Source organism: Kogia breviceps, chromosome 11, assembly GCF_026419965.1.
Source record: "Kogia breviceps isolate mKogBre1 chromosome 11, mKogBre1 haplotype 1, whole genome shotgun sequence".
Classification (NCBI taxonomy): Eukaryota; Metazoa; Chordata; class Mammalia; order Artiodactyla; family Physeteridae; genus Kogia; species Kogia breviceps.
Genome location: NC_081320.1, coordinates 67,576,914 through 67,600,477, shown reverse-complemented (window position 1 = coordinate 67,600,477; position 23,564 = coordinate 67,576,914). Strand labels below are relative to the sequence as shown.

Here is a 23,564-nt window from a genome sequence, read left to right as displayed (position 1 = left end):
CACAGATATAAACAAGCACAGGTGGATGTATTCAAATAAAACTTCATTTACAGAAACATGTATTGGGCTGGATTTGACCTGGGACAAAAGTTTACTGACCCTGGCTGGAAATTATAGACACCCCCCAAAGCAAATCCACTACTTGTTGTGACAAAGGGTTCGTAGACTCAAATAACATAGGTACTTCTATGAAGAGAACTAATAATGGTAACGATGGGGTTCAGGACACGTTACCCCCAAATATGGCACCTTGGCATATTGAACATTTTAACCTGGAGGAATTTGAGAAATGGCACATGCAGGAAGGATGTTCTGACCTTCCCTGAAGCAGGTCATAAAACCCTCTTATGAGAGATTTATGCCCTCCCTATACCAGGAGGAAAGGAGCATCTTTATCTCTGAAGACAAAGGCACACAGAGAGGACTCTGAATAAATATTAGCCTTGCTAAATTTCTCCAGTTTCTTACACTTACCTCATACCCTTTGTCCTATTATATCTTTCCATTCTTCAGCAAACTTAGCATAAAAACCCATTTCTTCGGGTTCTCATTCCCTTATGAAGGCTCTCGTGATAAAACTTACATTATATGAATTTGTATGCTTTTTTCTTGTTAATATGTCTTTTGCTACAGGAGTCTCAGTCGAGAACTTAAAAGGGTAGAGGAGAAAGATATTTTTCCTCCCCTACAGTAATAAAGTGTTCATTAGGAAGGCTCCATATCAGAAAATCAGGGTATGCATGTTCTGTGACTCTGTGTGATTAACTGTGTACAAAAACCTCTCATTCCTAGAAAATATGAAGATATTTGTCCAAGATAGCTAACAAAATATTTCATGTATTCGATTATGACTTTGCTTGGTAAAGTTTGCCTTAGTTACAAGTGCAGATTTCAGGGAGTAGGTTTTACTTCTATTTTGTTTCCCCTTCTATAAGATTATACTTTTTTATATTTAGCAAGTAACCAAAGATGACTACTGCTCTTGTTAAAATAGTCCAACAAATCAAATTCATTTCTTTTTTTTTTTATGATTTTTTTTAACATCTTTATTGGAGTATAATTGTTTTACAATAGTGTGTTAGTTTTTCTTTTACAACAAACTGAATCAGTTATACATATACATATGTTCCCATATCTCTTCCCTCTTGCATCACCCTCTCTCCCACCCTCCCTACAAATTCATTTCTGTTGAAGATTTAGTTCCACAATTTTTCATTCTTGGTTATAAGGAATAGATAAGGACATGACTAACATCAGTGACTAGAACCTATACAATGTGTGGTGCTCCCTATATTGAGATCATTTCCCCCAATTTAAACCTGAGTTACTAATTAAGGATTAACAAATGATCAATTATGATTCAAGTAAAAGTACCATCATTAAGTAGAACTTGGAAGAACTAAGAGTCCTTGTCCTCATGGTCTTATGCAAATTAAACAAATATATTTTTTAAGTGGAAATAGAAGCAAGAAGTATATGATGGTAGAAATTATGATCTGCCGCTTCTTGTCAGTTTTTACTATGAAAGAGAACTAATATTTGTTTTAGTACTAATATTTTAGAACTAATATTTATTAAAACTAATATTTCTTGTTTAGTGAGAGAACTTTCCAGTTGCCTCTTGGGATAACTGAGGATGGAGGAATTACCTTTAAACAGATCATTCTTGTTTTGTGAAGAATAATTTGAGAGGTTCCCTTTAGTTCTGTAAATGTAGTGAGTAGACCCCATTGTCCTGATACTTAATACTTGATAGTAATTGTTATAATTATAATTATAATGGTAACAGTAGCAACTTTTATCAACGACATAGGCCTTGCTCTACAAAGCTCTTTGCTGGGGAGGAATCTAACCAACCTTTACAAGAGGAGCCTTTTGCCACTGGTAGGTAATTTGTGTATGCTATTTAATTAAATTTAAATCATTTAAATTTAATTAAAATTTAAAATTTATGTGTATTTTATTTAATCTTCATAACAACACTATGAAGTAAGTGTAGCCAATGAAAAAGCTGAGATCCATCTAAAGAGGCTGAATGAATTACCCAAGACCACAAAGCTTAGAACCGGCTGATCTGGGATTCAAAGCCAGGTCATTTTGGCCCCAGACTTTCCCATTTCACCATGCTAGTGAACATAAGTTATCATGAAATTGTAACTCCACCCACAAGAAGAGAGGAGAGCACTTTACTGAATTTATTGATGAGTTCTAGTAGTTTTTTTGTGGCATCTTTATGATTTTCTATGTCATGTGCAATGACCGTTTTACTTCTCCCCTTCCCATTTGCATTCCTTTTATTTCTTTTTCTTATCTGATTGCTATGGCTAGGACTTCCAATACTATGTTGAATAAAAAGTGGCAAGAGTGGGCATCCTTTTCTTGTTCCTGATCTTAGTGCAAATGCTTTCAGTTTTTCACTGTTGAGTATGATGTTCACTATGGGCTTGTCATATATGGTCTTTATTATGTTGAGATACATTTCCTCTATACCCACTTTGTTAAGAGTTTTTATCATAAATCAATCTTGAGTTTTTTCAAAAACTTTTTCTGTACCTATTGAGATGATCATATGGTTTTTATTCTTTATTTTGTTAATGTGATGTATCATTTGATTTGTGAATACTGAACCATCTTTGCATCATTGGAATAAATCCCACTTGATCATGGTGTATGATCTTTTGAATATACTACTGAATTCATTTTGATGAGGATTTTTACATCTATGTTCATCAGTGATATTGGCCTGTAATTTGTGTTTGTGTGTGATATCTTTACCTGGTTTTGGTATCAGGATGATGCTGGCCTCATAGAATGATTTCAGAAGCATTCCTTCCTCTGCTTTGGAATAGTTTGAGAAAAATAGGTGTTAACTCTTCTCTAAATGTTTGGTAGAATATTCCTCTGTTGCCTAATTTTGCCTAATTCACTGTTTTTATTTCTATGTATTTGGTAGGTTGGTTACATTTTCCAGTCTTGGAGAAGTGGCCTTATGTAGGAAACATCCTGTGGGGCTCAGCAGCACACTCCCTTGTGGTCACCAGAGCTATATGCTCTAGGAGTTACCTCTATGTGAGCTGCTTGAGTCCTCTGTTGTGTCAGAGGGTACTGTGGGTGTGCTGGTAGGTGTGGTTGGCTTCTGGTCTGGTTGGTGGTCACGCCCTGCCTAGTGCAGAGGCTGCCAGGCTCTGGTGGGCAGGATTGGGTCCTAGCATGACTGGCTGCATAGCCAAGGGAGTCCTGGTCTTGGTGCCAGCCCACTGGTGGAGCAGGGGCATGTCACAAGGCATCTGGCTACAGAGCTCATGGGAGGGACGGGGGGTGCTGGGGCTAGTGCTGGCTCACTGGTTGGCAAGCTGGATCCCAGGTTGGCTGGCTGCAGGGTCGGGGGTCCTGGAGCTAGTGTCAGCCTGCTGGTGGGTGAGGCTGGTTCCTGACAATGCTGGCTGTGGGATCCATGGTGTCCTGGAGCTGGTATTGGCCTGCTGGGTAGGTGGGCCAGGTCTTGACATGGCTGGCTATGGGGCCACTGTGGCCCCAGGGCTCATGTCACTGCACTGGTGTGTGAGGCTGGTCCCAGGGCTAGTGCTGGCCCACTGGTGAGTGGGGACAGGTCCTGGGCCCTCTGGTGGGCAAGGCCAGGTCTCAGGGAGACTGCAGATTCAGGGGGCTCTCAGCAGCCAACCTGCTGGTGGGTATGGCCGTGTCCCCACCCAGCTAGATGCCTGGCCTGGAGTGTCCTAGTACTAGTGCCAAATGGCTGGTGGGCGAGACCAGGTCCCAGTGCTCATCAGCTAGAGGGAGGATTCCAAAATGGCACTTGCCAGTACAGTGTCCTCATGTTGGGATGAGATCCCAGAAATGGCTGCTGCCAGCATCTATGTCCCCAGGGTGAGTCCCAGTTGTCTCCTGCCTCTCCAGGAGGCTCTCCAAGATCCACAAGTGGATCCAACCCAGGCTCCTTTCAAATTACTGCTTCTGCCCTGAGTCCTTGAGCATGTGAGGTTTCGTGTGTGCCCTTTAAGAGTGGAGACTCTATTTCCCACAGCCCTCTGGCTCTCCCCAGAGTAATCCCTGCTGGCCTTCAAAGCCAAACATTCTGGGGGCTTGTCTTCCTGGTGCAGGACTCCCAGGCTGGGGAGCCCAATGTGAGATTCAGACCCCTTGCTCCTTGGAGAGAACCTGTACAATTGTAATTATCCTCCCGTTTATGGGTTGCCTACCCTGTGGTGTGGGTCTTGACTACATCGCGTCTCTGCCTCTCCTACCTGTCTCATTGTGGTTCTTTCTTTATATCTTTAGTTGTAGATCTTTTCTGCTATTCTTCGTGTGGTTCTCATCCATAGTTGCTCTGCAAATAGTTGTGATTTTGGTGTGCCAAATTTACGTGGGAGGAGGTGAGCTCAGGGTCTTCCTACTCTACCATCTTGGCCTGAATCCTCGATTATTTGTTAATATCTTTATTGAGCAAAATAAAATGCTGGTACCATATTTTGATTTCCAATTTTATTTTATTTTTTTGGAATTTTCCTTGCCTATAACATCCCAAAGTTTGGGCATCATTGTTCTAATTACACACAGACTAGCTGATGGAATATTTATTGTTTAGGACACAGATTATTGTTTTCAGGATTTCCCTGGTGGCACAAGGGTTAAGAATCCACCTGCCAAGGCAGGGGACATGGGTTCGAGCCGTAGTCTGGGAAGATCCAACACGCTGCGGAGCAACTAAGCCTGTGCGCCACAACTCCTGAGCCTTAGCTCTAGAGCCCCTGAGCCACAACTACTGAGCCCACGCGCCACAACTACTGAAGCCCGCGTGCTTGGAGCCCAAGGTCTGAAACAAGAGAAGCCACTCCAGTGAGAAGCCTGCACACCACAATGAAGAGAAGCCCCTGCTTGCCACAACTAGAGAGAGCCCGCACGTGGCTATGCAGACCCAACAATGAAGACCCAACGCAGCCAAAAATAAATTTATTTAAAAAAAAATTTTGGGCTTCCCTGGTGGCGCAGTGGTTGAGAGTCCGCCTGCCGATGCAGGGGACGTGGGTTCGTGCCCTGGTCCGGGAGGATCCCACGTGCCGCGGAGCGGCTGGGCCCGTGAGCCATGGCCGCTGAGCCTGCGCGTCCGGAGCCTGTGCTCCGCAACGGGAGAGGCCACAGGAGTGAGAGGCCCGCGTAAGACAAAAAAAAAAAAAAAAAATTTTTTTTTTCAGTTTAAATTACTCTGGTCTATAGATAAAGCCTGGTGTAGAGAGAAAGCTAAAACTTCAGAAAGAGCAAAGACAAAGTATTATTTAGTCACACAGGGGGTACTTTAAAGAGATTAAAGGTGTGTGGTATAGATCTTCTCAGACATGGAATTGAAGTAATTGCCCACATATGAAATTTGGGAAATTTTACATATTAATACAGATTTCCAGCTTCTCTATGAAAAGTAGATCTGTCAATCTTAGTTCTTCATTGTTGTTGGAGCTGAGTGGCTGCTGTCCCTCAGGCGGGGCATAAGTCTCCTGGTTTGCCACCATCCCCCATCCCCACCACTTTATTTTAGTTATTTATGTTTTTAATTGAAGTACAGTTGATTTACAATGTTGTGTTAATTACTGCTGTGCAGCAAAGTGATTCAGTTCCACACATATATACACATTCTTTTTTAAATATTCTTTTCCATTATGTTTAATCATAAGGTATTGAATGTAGTTCAAGAAGTAAAACTCTCAGTCGTTTAGGGTGGGAAAATGCAAAAAAGTCATATATTAAAGTAACTGTCATTATAAGGATGGATATACAAGTGAATAACACAGACAGGAATTCTGGGAAAGCTAGATCAGTGTCCACTGGAGCGATATTGGTGGTAGGGGAAAGGCAGATGCAGCAGGGCCTATAAGAGAGGCAGGAACAAATGTCCTGAACTAGGTCTTCCTAGTCTCCAGTGAGGGGACAGTGAGCAGAGGGCCCAATTTGGAGAAATTAAGAGAGAAATAAGACTAGAAATGTAGTATGTGTGTATATTGTAGCTTAGACTTCTTGGCTAAGATATTTGGAGTTTGTTCTCTTTATAATGAGAAACCATTGGCAGCTTTCAAGTTGCAGTATGAGTGTTTAGAGAAGATTAATGGTCTGACAGATTGTGCAGTATAAGTGGGCTTCATTTTAAAGAGATGCATTCATGGACTTCCCTGGTGATGCAGTGGTTAAGAATCCGCCTGCTGGGCTTCCCTGGTGGTGCAGTGGTTGAGGGACCGCCTGCCAATGCAGGGGACACGGGTTCGAGCCCTGATCCAGGAAGATCCCACATGCCATGGAGCAACTAAAACCGTGCTCCATAGCTACCGAGCCTGCGCTCTAGAGCCTGCGAGCTACAACTACTGAGTCCGTGCACCTAGAGCCCGTGCTCTGCAACAAGAGAAGCCACCGCAATGAGAAGGCCGCACATTGCAACGAAGAGTAGCCCCCGCTTGCCGCAACTAGAGGAAGCATGTGTGCAGCAATGAAGACCCAACACAGCCAAAAATAAGTAACTAAATAAATTTATGTAAAGCAATTCCCCCAAAATACGACATGTTTAGTGTTTTTTCTACGTATATTGACACTCGTTCCTCTGATGTATGTTCTCAAAGACCCTGACCCAGCACCCAAACCATTTTGAACATTTCCGGGCTTTGAGTCAGGCCTTGCTGAGAGACCGTCCATTAAAGGCCAGGGGATCATAAAGGCTCCCCCAGGAATACTGGGTCTGGCCTGGGAATAGAGGACTTCACTCAGCAGCCAAGAACCACATTTCTGCAGCTGTAGATTGCAGAGAATAATGTTTGTGTCCCAATGAAGTTCTAGCATGCAGTGTTCTCAGATGACTGTAGCATTTTAAAAGTAACATGTGATTCATGCTCTTTGAATTTTCGGTGAGACTATTCGTGACAGTACAATGTCTATCAATGCTAATAATTACAAGTTTTCCAGAACAACTCTGTATCTGAATTTGACATATTTGTCACGGGGTAGATAACTTAGCATTTAGCTGTTGGGTGATCTTTTTCAATAGAACTTTGTTGAAGACCAGATATTATGTGTTACTGTTTCTTTTGTGATTCTGGACTGTTTTGGAGAACAAAGTCTTTAAGCAGGAAAGAATTGAGACACCCCAAGGTTAAAACCCTCTATAAATCAGCCTATTACACTGTGGATTCGATTACATTGTTGTCCAATGATGTCACAGAAGGACCTAATTATGCTTGTTTGTGTGTGTTGGTTTTTTTTGGTAATGTATGGAGGACAGACCACCAAGAAGGCACAGTGGTTAGGTGTTACTATTAATAACAGTGGCTCTGGGTTGACAATAGCCACAGAAATCCCCATGCTGTGATTATCACAAACTTGGGTCTGAGATACACAGAAACACTTGCCTCTCATCAGGCTGAAGCATCCAGCTCAGGGCTGCACCTGGTGCTGTAAGTACCGGTTGGAAATACAAATCAAAACACTGTTACAGGGACTTCCCTGGTGGCGCAGTGGCTAAGAATCCTCCTGCCAATGCAGGGAGCACAGGTTCAATCCCTGGTCTGGGAAGATCCCATATGCCGTGGAGCAACTAAGCCCGTGCGCTTCAACTACTGAGCCTGCTCTCTAGAACCCATGAGCCACAACTACTGAACCCGTGTGCCTAGAGCCCGTGCCCTGCAACAAGAGAAGCCACTGCAATGAGAAGCCTGTGCACCACAATGAAGAATAGCCCCTGCTTGCCGCAACTAGAGGAAGCCCGCGCGCAGCAACAAAGACACAATGCAGCCATAAATAAATAAACAAACAAACAAAAAACACTGTTACAACTCAACAGCAAATAACCTGATTTTTTAAATGAGCAAAGGACTTGAATAGACATTTCTCCAAAGATGATATGAAAATGGCTAACAAGTACATAAAAGATGCTCAGTATCATGCATCATCAGGGAAATGCAAATCAAAACCACAGTAATGTACAGCTTCACGCTCATGAGGATGGCCACTTTCAAAAACAAAACCAAAACAATACAAAACAATGAGTGGGGACTTCCCTGGTAGCGCAGTGGTTAAAAATCTGCCTGCCAATTCAGGGGACACAGGTTCGAGCCCACGTCCGGGAAGATCCCACATGCTGTGGAGCAACTAAGCCTGTGCGCCACAACTACTGAGCCTGCGCTCTAGAGCCCACAAGCCACAACTACTGAAGCCTACGTGCCTAGAGCCTGTGCTCTGCAACAAGAGAAGCCACCACAATAAGAAGCCCTTGCACGGCAACAAAGAGTAGCCCCCGCTCACCACAACTAGAGAAAGCCCATGCGCAGCAACGAAGACCCAATGCAGCCAAAAATTAAAAAATAAAATAAATAAATTTATTTTTTAAAAAAGTATTGTGAAGGTACATGATAGATTAATTACATTAAAAGCCCAATTAATGGCTTCCCTGTATGTCCTTTGCCCTGTAACTTCTCACATGGGCTCTGGCCTTGGTACATTAAGTACAGTCAAAAAGATGCTATGTGACTTCTGAGGCTAGGCCACAAAAAGGATACGGTTTCCGCCTTGCTTTCTCTCTTCATCTGGGACACTCACATTTGGGACCATGCCAGAATGCTATGAGGAAGCCCAAAGTAGACAATGTGGAGAGACAGCATGAAGAGACCCATGGAGAGAGAACTGAGACCCCCTAGCCGACCCCCTAGCCAGCATCAACTTCACCAGAAGGATAATGGGTGGCAAAAAAGCACTGAAAAGATACTCAACATCAAAAGGGATGTGCAAATTAAAACTGCAATGAAATACCACTACTTACATAGTAGAATCGCGAAAATTAAACAGACTGAACATAGCAAGTGCTGGAAAGGATGTGAAAAAACTAGAACCTCAGACGCTGCTGAATGTAACGTAAGATGGTGCAAGCACTTTCTGAAATAGTTTGGCCGTTTCTTACAAGGTTAAACATACACAATGTACGCCTTCCATATGATCCAGCCATCTGCTTCTAGGTGTTTACCCAAGAGAAAAGAAAACTATATCATTACAAAAATGTGTACATGATTGTTTACAGCAGTTTTATTTATAACAGTACAAAACTGGAAAAAAAACCATGTTATCAACAGTTGTGTATATTCATAGAGTGGAATACTACTCCATTATAGAAAGGAATTAACTAAACACTGGGATACCACTATAATCATATTAGAATGGCTTATATCCAAAACACCGACAACTGTAAACATTAGCAAGGACATGGAGCAACAAAGAACTCTCATTCATTGCTGGTAGGAATGCAAAATGGTACAGCCTTCCAAAATAGAAGACAGTCTGGCAGTGTCTTGCAAAGCAAAATAGTGTCTTACCACAAAATCCAGCCATCACACACTCCTTGGTATTTACCAAAAGGAGTTGAATACTTATGTCCACACAAAAACCTGCACGTGATGATTTACAGTAGCCTTATAACTGCCAAAACTTGGAAGCAACTAAGATGTCTTTCAGTAGGTAAATGGATAAACTCTGGTACATCCAGACAATGGAATATTATTTGGCACTGAAAAGATCTATTAAGCTACAAAAAGACATAGGGGAAACTTAAATGCATATTACTAAATGAAAGAAGCCAGTCTGAAAAGGCTTATACTGTATTATTCCAACTATATGACATTCTGGAAAAGGCAAAGCTATAGAGACAGTAAAAACATCAGTGGTTGCCAGGGGTTCAGGGGAATGGAGGGATGAATATGTGAAGCACAGGGTATTTTCGAGAAAGTGAAACAATTACACTACGACACTATAAAGGTGGATACGTGACTGTGCATTTGTCAAAACCCTTAGAACTGTACAACTCAAAGAGTGAACCTTAATGTAAACCAGGGACTATATGTATCAATATTGGTTCATCAATTGTACATCAAACGTACCACGCTAATGCAAGATGCTAATAATAAGGGAAACTGCAGACGTAGAAGAGGGGGGTGTATGGAAACTCTCTGTAGTTTCTGTTCAATTTTTCTGTAACACTACAGCTTCCTCTAAAAAAAATGTTAGTTAATAAAAATGAATGAAATATTGATACAAGTTGGATAAATGTCCAAATAATTATGCTGAGTAAAAGAAACCAGACAAAAATTACGTACTGTATGGATGATTCCGTTTATATAAAAATCCAGAAAATGCAAACTAATCTATAGTGATAGAAAACAGATCAGTGGTTGCCTAGGGACAGGCATAGGCTGTGGCGGGTGAGGGTGAGGTGCAGGGAGGGGTGGGAGGGAAGGACTACGAAGGGGCAAGAGGACACTTTTGCAGGTGATGGGCATGTTCATGATTTTGATTGTGGTGATGGTTTCGTGGGTATATACACATGTTAAAACATTAAATCGTATACTTCAGAGTGCAGTTTATTGTATGTCAATTATCCCTTAATCAGTCTGTTTTTTAAAGGTCAAAGCCAGAAAGTAACCCAACCATTTACTAATTTTCATGACACTACAGTTGTTCATAGGCCAGTTTGAACACTGATCCCAGCTGGGCTCACTCAAGCATCTGTGGTCAAATGGCTGGCTGCCTGGGGACTGGCTAATCCAGAGGACCCTCAATGGGAAGGTTCCAGAGTCCTTCCCATATCTCCCACATCCTGCAGCAGACCAGCCTGGACCTAATCTCCTGGTGATGGTCTAGAAGAGGAGCACTTTTTAAAGCCTCTTTTTGTGTCAAGTTTCTTTTTGTGCCATTGGCCAAAGCAAGCCATACTTCTAAGCCCAGACTCCGTGTGTCAAGGGACTAAGGAATGATGGGGCAAAAGGCCGTTAAGGGATACAGGGATGCCATTAATTAGCTACTAATACAATTAATCTATCATGTACCTTAATGTTTTAATTTATATTTCTTTAATTCCATCAGAAAGGTACTTTTTTTTTTTTTTGCGGTACGCTGGCCTCTCACTGTTGTGACCTCTCCCGTTGCGGAGCACAGGGTCCGGACGTGCAGGCTCAGCGGCCATGGCTCACGGGCCCAGCCGCTCCGCGGCATGTGGGATCTTCCCAGACCGGGGCACGAACCTGCCTCCTCTGCATCGGCAGGCGGACTCTCAACCACTGCGCCACCAGGGAAGCCAGAAAGGTACTTTTATTCAGTAACTTTTATGTGATGTTAATTTCTTATATATAATTTGCAATCCTTTTTAATCTTATTGAATGTAATTTAGCTATTGATTTTAAATATTTGCATTCATTCTTTATATGTAGAAATAGTAAGGTTTTGTCCTGACATCTGTCACATTTTCAAGTTCTATTAACATTTCTTTTGCTATTTGTTTTGTTATACTTTGTTATAAAAATGTTTTAGAATAGTTTAACTTCCAGCAAAAACATGTTTAGATATTTTCCTTTGATTTCAATGGTTATATAAATTGAACTTCCTTCTCTAGCTGAGACAAATCTATTTTAGTGTTTCCTTCTACTTAAAACTGTTTTACAGCTGAGGTAACAGAGGCTCAGAGAAAATTTTGTCCAAGATCAAACAGAGAGCAAGTAGTGGAGGCAAGCTTGAATCTCACTTCCTCTGACTCAAAATTTCACTCATGAAACTGTGTCAAGGTAAGAACATTTGGCTCAGTGATAAAAATCTACATTTTTGTGCAGAATGTACTTTCCACTTTTCTCTTTTTCCCCCCTCCTCCCTCCACCTCTTCCTTCTCCTCCCCCTGCTCCTCCTCCTCCCCCCTTTTTTCATCCCCCCTCCCTTTTTCTTCAGCATAGGGTTAGGTCTATCTATCTTTAAGTAACTACTTTTATTCATTTAATAATCTACCAGGCACTGAACTGGATGCTGGGAACTTAAAGATGATTATGCAGCAGATCCTACCCTTAGATCACAGAGGCTATAAACAGGTAAATGCAATATGGAAAATCTTTCTATTTTAAATGTTTACTAATCTGACAGGTCATATACTGTAAGTTATTTTGGTGGGTTTGCTGCTGAGTGGAAATCTTTATGAGTGAATGGCTTTAAAATTCATTTAATGAATCCTAGTACATATATATTTTAAAATACATATATATATAAAATATTAAAATACATTTTGTTCATTGATTACTGCTTTCTATGTTTGTTTCTGTTTAATTGCAGGATGTTTCTGGGTCCTGTGATATCCTCCATTGTTCTGTTATCTGTTTTCTAGATAGTTCATTCTTCTTTGCTTTGTTATTGTGATTGTGTAACTCACCTGGGATTTGAATTTACTGAGAGAGATTATCTTCATTATCTCTGATTCTTTGTTTTGATTATCAGACTTTTAAAGCGTTCTTAGTGTTCTTGTTCCTTATTCGTGTTTAGAAGTTTTAACAGTCAGTGTGTTTGGCTTTCTACAATCAATATTTCCTTCTAAGTCACCTTGAAAGTAAGTAATACTGATACTTTGTATTTGCTGGGAATTCTTAACTTTGTGGCTATCTTTTCCACATTGCCGCCAACTTCCTCTTCTCTCCAGTGTTTCCATGCTTGTTCATTGAATTCCATGTTTTCTTTCTACTTTTTGAAGTTTGCCTTTTTTTCTCTCTCTTTAGTTTAACTCTTGAGTATGGGATGTTTATGAATTTGGGATGGCTGATGTTAGGAGGTGTCACCTTAAACTGAACTCTAGCACCTGACTGGAAGTTCTAGGGAGACTCCAAACTCAGGGTTTCCTAACTTACTTTTTTTCTAATGGAAGAGTAATACATATTCGTTACAGAAAAATTAGAAAAATCAGAAAAAGTTTAAAGAACAAAATGGGTATCACACATAATCTTAGAACCCAGAGATAAACACTGTAAACACTTTTTCTAATAGGACTTTACAAATCTACATGAAAAAATTTTTTTTTACATAATTAGGACAACTACTTTATAGCCTGCATTTTCCCCACTCAATGTAATAATGTGGGATTTCTTCCATGTCATTAAAAATCTTCAAAAATATGCTCAATGACTAATATTCTATAACATGGATGTACAATAATTTATTTAGCTAGTCTTGTGTCATTGAACCTTTTGGTTGTTTCCAATATTTGTTGTAATAAATAACACTGTAATTAATAAGCCTATTATTCATAAACTTTTGTCCCTGTCCTGAATTATTTCCTTAAGATAGAGTTTTGGAAGTGGAATTGCTGAGTTAAAGGATATGAACATTTTCTCCCCTCTTTTTATTATGAAAGTCATATATGCTAAGGACAGATAACTCAGGGTAAAGTATAAGTCCAAGTATAGGTACAAGAAAAGCATTAAGTCCAAGGATTCTCATCCTCATTCTCTTATTCTCAGCCTCCAGGCAACCAGTGGCTGAAATTCAACATGCATGCACAAATGTGTGTGCTGTTTTTTCTCACATGATTCTGATCATATTATACTTCCTCTCCTTATCCAATTGTCCAACATCACTTACTAAATAATCTTTCTTTTCCTCACTGACTTCCTCACTTTTCATATTCTAAATTCCCTTCTGTATAGGGAGTAGGGATCCATTTTTGATGACTCCAATCTGTTCAATTGATCTTTTGACTTATCCTTCTTCAATGATAACTCTTCATTTTTCTGGAGTTTTTATTTTTAAATCCAGTAGAGCTAGCCCCATTTATTTATTTTTAGCCTCTGAAAATGTTAAAACTCATGATACACATTGCCAGATTACTTTCCAGAATTATTATGTCAAATTACACTGGATCCTTGTCAGTACTATAATCTTTTAGAAATTCTTTGCCAGTGTGATTGAAAATGCTTATTTATTTCTCTAACGTTAGTGAGTTGATTTGTGTTAGATATGTTTACATTCTTTTTTTCAAGTTTCCTACTGACAGTTTAAAATTGATATTATGAAATTTCATATATGTCTAATAATATATACATATCTTTAATGTTAAAAACATAAGTTCTTTGGCATATTTATTACCAATGCATTTCCCAATTTGTCATAAGCTCTTCAATTAGTATGCTTTGTTATATAAAAAATTTTATTCAGTCAATTCAACCTTCTTTTGTAATTGCTTTTATTGTTTAAATAATCCTCCCACCAGAGACCAGATAATTATTCCAGATTGTTCTTTAAAAGATTCTAGTTTGCTTATTCTGGAAGTTTGAAGTATTATTGTTGTTATTTTATTTTATTTATAAATTTATTTATTTATTTTTGGTTACGTTGGGTCTTCATTGCTGTGCGCGGGCTTTCTCTAGTTGCGGTGAGCAGGGCGTGCTCTTCGTTGTGGTGCACGGGCTCCTCGTTGCGGTGGCTTCTCTTGTTGCGGTGGCTTCTCATTGCAGAGCATGGGCTCTAGAGGGCAGGCGCAGTAGTTGTGGCTCACGGGCTTAGTTGCTCCACGGCATGTGGGATCTTCCCGGACCAGGGCTCGAACACATGTGGATTCTTAACCACTGCGCCATCAGGGAAGGCCTGTTATTGTTATTTTAAATAAAATGTGGAGAGGTCAAATGGGACATTTCTGTCATGAAATTCTATTGCTATGATGTAGAGTTTTCTTTGCATTTGTATGATTGAATACTTAGAACTTAAGGTGTGCAGCTACCTCCAGAGCTTTTCATCAGCCGACATGGAAACTTTATATTCATTAAACAAGAACTCCCCATTACCCCCCTCCTTCCAACTCCTGGTAACTACAGTTCTGTTCTCTGTCTCTATGAATTTGTCTAAGTACTTCATATAAGTGGACTCAGACAATATCTATCCTTTTGTGTCTGGCTTCCTTCACTTAGCATAATGTCTTCAAGGTTCATCCATGTTGTAGCACATGGTCAGAATTTCATTCCTTTTTAAGACATATGTCACATTTTGTTTGTCCATTCATCCATTGATAGACACTTGGCTTGTTTCCACCTTTTGACTGTTGTGAATAATGCTGCTTTGAACATCTGTGTACTCAATCAAGTAACACCTTAAATTGCAATGGAACCCTGTGTCCTCTTCCCATTTTCCCTCCTCTATGCCTATGTCCCAGTCCAGAGCTGAATCCCTCAGTGTAGTGACTATAGCTACGTCAGCCTCACAGGTGTAAAGAGAATTTTTCAAAACTCCCTTTACCTTTACCCTTTCTTCCTTGGCTGGACAAAGTCCAGCCAAGTTTATTTATAAACCACGCAAAGCTCATTAACACGACCAAGCATTTCAGCAAGTTCCCTTCCCACTTTTGTTACTGCAGGAAGGCTCTCCGCTGGGATAAGATTGTGAAACATGGCTGAGGATAAAGGCAAGAGAGATTCCATTGGAATGAGTATGAAGGGAGGCCGGACAAACAACGGGTTTGTACAAAATGAAGACATCCTAGAGACGGACCCGGACCCGGGCAGCCCAGAGGACAGCCCACAGCACAACGCCGTGGACCTCTTTGGCCCTGCAGAGCCCGACTGGAAGGATGTCCGGCCCTACGCGGGGATGCCCAAGGAGGTGCTGTTCCGGTTCTCGGGCCAGGCCCGCTACCGGGTGCCCCGGGAGGCCCTTTTCTGGCTCACCGTGGCTTCTGTGCTCGTGCTTATTGTGGCTACCATAGGCATCATTGCCATCTCTCCGAAGTGCCTGGACTGGTGGCAGGCGGGGCCCATGTACCGGATCTACCCGAGGTCTTTCAAGGACAGCGACAAGGATGGGAACGGAGATCTAAAAGGTGCGTGCCTTGAGAGTTTGGGGCGTGTCCGAGATGAGGTTGTAGAGGACTCTTTCTGTTCTTGGAGGGCATTATGCCTGGGTTGTGCGGTAAGCACATTCCATGCGGTATGACTGGTCACGCCACGTTTCTCCTTGTTTATGATGTTTAAAAGCCCCTCAGCAGAACCCAGCAGTTCTTCCCATATGATGAAAGGTTGCTTGCTGGACCCCTCTGAGCCCCCAAAGAGCTGTTTAGTTTATTGCCTGCTAGGAACCTTTGTGCAGTTGGTCATCCATTCTCACTTCCTACATGGGCAAGTTTCCTCCTGAAATATATCCTGCTTCTGTGCACTTTAGAGTTGGTTGTCTCAGAGTGACTGTTTAGCATTCCTTTTCCAGTGTGCACAGTGGCTGGTTTGGCAATCTGGTGGAGAGTTCCTGATTAGTGAACAAAGCATAAATAATATTTTAGAAAAAGATTAAGTGATGACTTTAAAATGTGTAGGCTGAGTCCCTGAAGCTTAAATTCTGAGAAATGAAGGAAAGAAGAAAAGGCATAGAGTGGGTTGGTCATTGCTTGAATTAAGGATTATTTAAAAACAATATCCATATTAATAAGAAAAGTAAAAAAAATTTAAAGTTATGCTAATAATTTCCTAGTGTGTTATGTGTGGAATGTCCTAATTATTTATTGTGTAAACAAGGACACAAACCATACACAGGAACTGTCCGGGGCAGGTTGGTTGATATGGTCACCCTAGTTAAGGGCAACAATAAGGAACAAATAAACGAATAAGGTAATTTTTGATAATGATATTTGGCTTGAAGAAGACAAAACAGAATGATTAGAGTATGGGAAGTGGAAAGGAGTTTAATCAAACTTTAAAATGTTATAAATACACTCTTGAAATCTCCAACTTTCCTGATAACTAATAAAAAGCTTTTCTTTTTCACACTCATATAATTTTTCTCTTTTTAAAGTCATCCTGCATCTTAGCTAATTGAAATATTTTCTGTCCTTCAAGATGCAGTTCAAACCCACTTCCTTCATTAATCTGTATTTAACCTCCCCGATCCGTGGGTGCGCTGCCCTCCCCAGAGCTCTGTGGTGCTTTGGAGGGGCAGCACCTCTGATACTGCCGTGTAACATATCTGGGTGAGTTTCCTTCCAACCCCCAGCCCCCAGCATGGCCCTAGCACCTGCTTCTTACAAAGGAAATGCTTTGCGAAGTGATGTTTTGATGGAATAGAGCCCAAAACCCTAAACCCAAAAATATACTCCCCAGTTCCTGGCCCTCCCTCTGTAATCTCCATCTAAATTCTCCTGCAAAGGGCAACTTCTAATCACCTCTCACATTTGCCCTTTCCGGTAACTTTTCCTTGAAGGACTGGCTGCTTCCTGTAATTAACAGGTATTTTTCCTTGTGGTTGAGGGGGTTTTGTTGTTATTACTTGAAGGAAACATTCCAGGTTTCAGTTCAGTTTACTGCCTTCTGTCCCCTGGAGTGTGGGCCTGGGAGATCCCTTGTTTACTTTGTGTCTGTTCAGCCTCTGTTTTTATCATCCTGTTCCTTTGTGCTGGATTTTGATATAAATCAAAATTCTGACTTAAATCTGCCTTAAAATTCTTTTGTTGCCTTTTGACACTCTCTGTGGTCTCACAGCCACCCACACAGGGAACTAAGGTACAGTGAGGAGAAAGATAAGCAGCCTGTTACAGGGGAAGAGCCCCAAGGCCAGGAGTCAGGGGACTTTGTGCTTTGGTCTCCGAGACCTCGGACAGGCTGATTGGAGGAAGCCCCATAGGGTGCCGCAGAAAGTTACTGGAAACTGAATACTAAACTCAACTCTGGCCCTGCATTTAGGACTCTGAACTAGAAGCACCCCCACCCATGCCACTATCTGCTAATTATCCTACGAGGTCCCAAGTACAGTTTCATTCCCATGTCTTTCCTCAGCCAAGTCTAGAATTCTCTTCTGTATAAATTCTTGGCTTCAGCGATATCCAAAGGAAATAGGATGTGGATCACATAGGTAATTGTCAGTTTTCTAGAAGCCACATTAAAAAAGTAAAAGAGAAACGAGTGAAATTAATTTTAATAATATACTTTGTATACTCCAACACATTCACTGTATCACTCCAACATATAATCAATATAAAAATATAAATGAGCTATTTTACATTCTTTCTCTTCACACTGGGTCTTCAAAGTCCAGCATGTGTTTTACATTTACAGCATATCTCAATTCAGACTAGGCACACTGCAAGTGCTTGATAGCCACATGGCTAGTGGCTACGCACTCAACAGTGCAGCACAGACCACTTGACCATCAGCGGCCATGTATTATTCTTCTTCGTACCTTGGCACTTAGCCCAGCACCTGGCCTGGATTAGGTGCTCAAAAACCATGTGTATAATAAATTAACAATCGTGTAGTCCTGGTTTTAAGTATAAAATATGAACAAGCCATAGACAGATTTTTTTAAATGTTCTACATCGAAGTTAAAGGTTATTGCTAGAAGATTAATTTGCTGTTGTTTGTAGAACTAGACCTTGCTATCTGAATTTCACCCATATTCAACAAAATTCTAAATATTTCTGTCTCAATATAAGTATTTCCATCTTAGACCTATTCCTTTTATTTTTAATCCTTCAACTAAAAAACCCCAAACTTTATTTATTTATTTTTCATGGCTTTGACTTTTTCCTTCAGGTATTCAAGATAAGCTAGATTACATCACAACTTTAAATATAAAAACTGTTTGGATTACTTCATTTTATAAATCATCCCTTAAAGATTTCCGACATGGTGTTGAAGATTTCCGAGAAATCGATCCCATTTTCGGAACAATGAAAAATTTCGAGAATCTGGTTGCAGCCATACATGATAAAGGTAAATTGAATGGAAGGTGGGTGGGCTGGGTTAAGAAAAGCATTTCTCCAAATGCTTAACCTGAAGCACTTTTTCCTTCACTGTTAACATTATTCTAATATAATCTTGTCCTAGCATTTGAAATGTTTTCATTCATTAGGTTTAAAATTAATCATCGATTTCATACCAAACCACACCAGTGATAAACATGCTTGGTTTCAATGGAGTCGGAACCGGACAGGGAAATATACTGATTATTATATCTGGCATGACTGTACCCGTGAAAATGGCAAAACCATACCGCCCAACAACTGGGTAAGTACCGACATGCTTGATTTACAGAGGGAAAATGGGCACCTCTTTAGTGATTAAACTGGTTATTTACAAAGCCCTGTTAAAAGAAAAAAAAAATGATGGGTATAGTTTATGGGAAGGGGAACAAGTTTCCCAAAGAAATAGAAATAAAATCTCAAGCCTTCTAATCATTTGATTTTGGATTTGGATTTTTCATTTTATTGTAGAGCTGATGTATTTCAGCAAATTAAAACCTATGCTCTCTATTACTGTCTTCTTCCTTTACTTCCCACTCTGTCCAGCTTACACTCCATGTCCTATTTGTTCAATAACTGTCTTGCTACTCTTCAGACCCCTTTGCCTTTCTGGCTTTTTTGACTCCACTGTTGAACAAAACACTAGCCACAAATAAACCCAACCATCCATTTTCTCTTTACCTGAACCTCAGTATCTAAGCCTCTGGACACACTCATTGTCCCCACCTGAACTGATCCATCCATTCTTTTGGGGGAATTTTACTAAATCCAACTGATCAACATACCCTCCCGCCTCTTGCCTTCTCCCCATCTTATCACTCTCGGCAGCAAACTCTCCTTTAAAGAAAGAACAGAAACCGTCACACCTGCCCCCATTCCCACCCTCTTCCTAGTCCCTTCTTTTGCAGCTGAGACCATGTCTCTCCTGTCTGGGGTTACCAGACTTAAAAATGAAAATTCAGGAAGCCCAGTGAAATCTGAGCTTTAGATAAACAGTGCATAATTTTTTAGTGTAAAATATTGCATGGGACATACACTAAAAAAAGTATTTGTTGTTTATCTGAAATTCAGATTTAATTGGATGTCTTATATTTTATCTGGCAACTCTACTCTTGTCCCAGGACAGGCCCTCTGTGCACTCTAGTTCACCCTCTCTCCTGCTTTCTGCGGAGCCTTTTCCTCTGGATCATCTGTCCCCACTCCAGGGCCTCCTTCTTGACCTCCGTAAACATTTAAAGAGGCTGACTCCTGGGCATCAACTTTTAGATGACCCAAGGGCACTCAAAGGACACGTGCCAAAGCCGACTGTGTGATCTTCTCCTCCAACCTCCCGTATCCCAGGTTTCATGAATGGTACTAATGTGCAGCCTGGTGAACAGGCCTTTAGCAAGTCCTGGCACTTTCACCTCCCTAGTTTTTCTTTTCCCTGATCCACCACCTTTTAAAGTGATGATGACATTAGCAAACATTTGCTAGATGCTTACTGTGTGCCAGGCTCTGTGCTAAGTGTTTTATAGTCATTAATTTATTTAATTCACCCTCCAATCTTATGAGTTAGGCTTTAATTCCTATTTTGCAGATGAATAGACCAAGGCAGAGAAATGTTAAGCACATTGCCCTGGTTCACAACTAATAAATGAAAGGGCTAAGGACTGGATCTAGTCTGATTTTTACCGAGTGAACATAAATTGGTCTTAATTTTACATTTCTCTAATTGCTAATGATTATTATCTAATTACACTGAGGTCTTAATTTTACATTTCTCTAATTGCTAATGATTATTTATCTAATTACTAGTTATTAATGTAGTAGTTGCCTAATTACTAATGATGTTGAACACCTTTTCATCCATTTATTCACTTGAGCTTCCACTTCTGTGGAACACCTGTTTAATGGTTTCTTTCCCTAGTTTTTTGTTGGGTTGTTTCTCCCTTTGAAATAGATTTGTGGAGGTTTTTTCTTTTTTTTTTTGTATTTTGTATACTGATCTTTCTGTATACTGATATATAGTGTAAAAATCTCATCCTGGTTTGTATCCAGGTGGGCCATGAGGTGAGCTGGCGAGAGTATGTTTCCTCAAAAGACATCAGCTACTACTTAGCTTGGGCCAGTTGTTGCCATGGAAATGTGGACCCAGTGTGACTAGGTCTTCCAACTAAAAAGAAAATATTATGCAAAATCCCTCAGTTTGTAAATGCTGTCCAGATGTTCTCTTTAGTGTGAAATGAACAAATGGCTCAAGACAGAGCCCTGAGGAACCCTCACACAGGTTCCTCCTTCTGGAAATGCCACGGACATGAGCATTTCTAGAAGGAGGAAAGCAGTACCCATGTCAAACGCGGCTGGGAACCAGCACTTGAAGTTGCTAGATTTCTTTTATTCCCGAGGACTAGCAGAGTTTTAATTTGAATGATTCTAATACTTTTCTGAGGATGCAGTTTAAACACTTGCTCTACCTGGATTCAAGCTCCAAGACCAATACAACATGTCTTTCTCCCAAGTTGGCCACCATTTGCTTTTCTTCACAAACAGGATTCCAGAGCCTGGATAGAAAATTCAAGAAAATATATTAGAAATGTCTGCTCCTTAAGTTGGCCTTTGTCCTGCCTTTGACAGCATTGGTTTCATGTTGTGGTTGTTGGGAACAGCTTCTGCTGTACAAACACATCACAACCACACTTGTGCGGCATTAGGCCAGTGGATGGCATTTTTGGGAATTTGGCATTTTTGCTCCCACTAGAAAAAAAATTCTGGGGATTTGTGCACTCAGTCCTCAAGGGGCCGGGATGGCAATGATCATTCCTTTGTGGGCGATACCATCATAGGAACCGTGCTAAGCAGCTGATTTGCTATTTTCTGTTTGCTAGTTAAGTGTATATGGAAACTCCAGTTGGCACTTTGACGAAGTACGAAACCAATGCTATTTTCATCAGTTTATGAAAGAGCAACCTGATTTAAATTTCCGTAATCCTGACGTTCAAGAAGAAATAAAAGTGAGTATAGACACCCACATAAACTTCTCTGTTACATGGGTGCTTAAATGGTTATTCGATATACTTTGTGTTAAAAAACAGTAATTATGCGGGCAAAATCAGGCAGTGCAATTCAGTTCTGGGATTAAGGTGTCTGAAGCAAATACAGACTCTTAGATATGTCAATGGCTCCTTCCTTTCTCTAACCCAAATAATTGAAGTGGGAGGGAGGCAGAAACACCTGTTGCCTTAGCTCAGAGGTGCTCCTCTGCCTGTGACAATGAGCTGGTGCGGTGAGGCGGGGCCAGAACGGGGGCTCGGGGGTCCAGCTCCTGTGTCCGGACCCGGCCCACCACTGGCTGCAGCGGGCTTCTGGGCAAGTTATTTGGCTTTTGTGTGTCTTGGATCCCTCATCCATGAAACACGATTGATTGCAGTCTTTGTCTCAGAGAACTTTTAGGAACATTAGATGAGATAAGCCATGCAAAACACTTCTGTATTCACTCAGTAAATATCAACTTATTGTCTGCTCCGTACCAGGTCCTGTTCTAAGCAATGGGAATGCAGCAGGGCATCAAAGCCTGGCCCTCCAGGAATTCCCAGTATCCTGAGGGGAAGGCAGACAATTAACTAAATATATAACATGTCAGTTGGTGGTGAAGGCTTAGGGTAAAGAGCCTCGGAGTGCCAGGGAGAAGTTGGCTCAGAGACACCACTATATTGAGGTCCCATTTGCACAAAAACCTGACATTTGAAAGGGAGCCATGTGAACATCTCGGGGAAGAGAATTTCAGGCAGAGAGAAGAGCAAATGCAAAATTCTTTGGGGGAGACTGAGCTCCACATGTTTTAGAAACGACCTGGGGGCCGGTGTGCAGGGCTACCAGATACAGCAAGTAAAATTATAGGACACTCAGTTAAATTTTAATTTCAGTTAAACAGAGAAGTACGATATTTGAGACATTCTTCTACTAAAACATTATTCACTGTTTATCTGAAAAGAAAACTTAACTGGTTGTCCTGTATTTTATCTGGCAACCCCACCAATGCACTGCAGTGAAATGAGGGAGAGAGTGAGGGAGCTGGGGTGCAAAAACGAGGGTGGGAGCTGATGCCGCAGGGCAGTGGATGCTGCTGTAAGGGACACGTGCTGAGTTAGATACAGTCCTCTGTCGTCCGTGCACGGGAGAGGTCCCTCAGCGCCCCAGGTGAGAGCTGATGGGGCTCACCTGTGTGGTGGCAGTTCCAGCAGCACGTGGCACATAATTCACAATAAACATTAGCCATATTGTTGTTTCCATTATTGCTGCTGCTTCGGCTCTGATGGGCAAGAATTGAGGTTAGTGGGGTGGTACTCTGTGGTAGGTGAGGAGACCCAAACAGAACAGGACAGGGAGCTGTGGGTCCCTTTCTACAGGTCACCACATCAGCCAAATAGAGAGGATGCAGGCTGCCAAGTTGGTGTCACTAACAACACCTGCACCCCTTAGTCTGTTCTTGTTTTGTTTTTAAATAACAGCTTTATTGAGGTATAATTCACATACCATAAAATTCACACCTTTCAAGTATATAAGTCAGTGCTTTTAGTACATTCACAGAGTAATGCAAGCATCACTACTGATTTCAGAACATTTTCATCACCTCCAAAAGAAACCCCATTCCCACTCGAAGTCACTCCCATGGTCCCCTCATTTTCTCCCCCTGGGCCCTGGCAACCACTAAGCTACTTTCTGCCTCTATGGATATGCCTGTTCTGGACATTTCATATAAATGGAATCATACAGTATCTATCTAAATGTCTGTGATCTGTATCTATATTTATAATTTGTATTTAACTATTTGAGAAACTGTTTTCCAAAGCAGCTGGACCATTTTACATTTTTACTAGCAATATATGAAGTTTCCAATTTCTCTACGTCCTCACCAACACTTGTTATTGTCTGTATCTTTGATTATAGTCATCCTAGTAGGTGCGAAGTGGTATTTCACTGTGGTTTGGATTTGCATTTCCCTGATGGCTAATGATGTTGAGCATCTTTT

At 41.0% G+C, this 23,564-nt stretch overlaps 1 protein-coding gene across 2 annotated transcripts in view; it reads left to right on the top strand.

The window, feature by feature from the left end:
- The first annotated feature begins 11,523 nt into the window (after positions 1-11,523).
- Positions 11,524-23,564, top strand: part of SLC3A1 (solute carrier family 3 member 1) — a 36,699-nt gene continuing 24,658 nt past the window's right edge. For both annotated transcript variants that reach the window (XM_067007661.1, XM_059079409.2), the window contains exons 1-6: positions 11,524-11,594; positions 11,812-11,888; positions 15,188-15,649; positions 18,345-18,524; positions 18,664-18,818; positions 21,421-21,546. In XM_067007661.1, the coding sequence (XP_066863762.1) occupies positions 15,220-15,649; positions 18,345-18,524; positions 18,664-18,818; positions 21,421-21,546 (891 nt within the window). In that variant the 5' untranslated portion in view covers positions 11,524-11,594; positions 11,812-11,888; positions 15,188-15,219. The remainder of the gene's footprint in view (positions 11,595-11,811; positions 11,889-15,187; positions 15,650-18,344; positions 18,525-18,663; positions 18,819-21,420; positions 21,547-23,564) is intronic.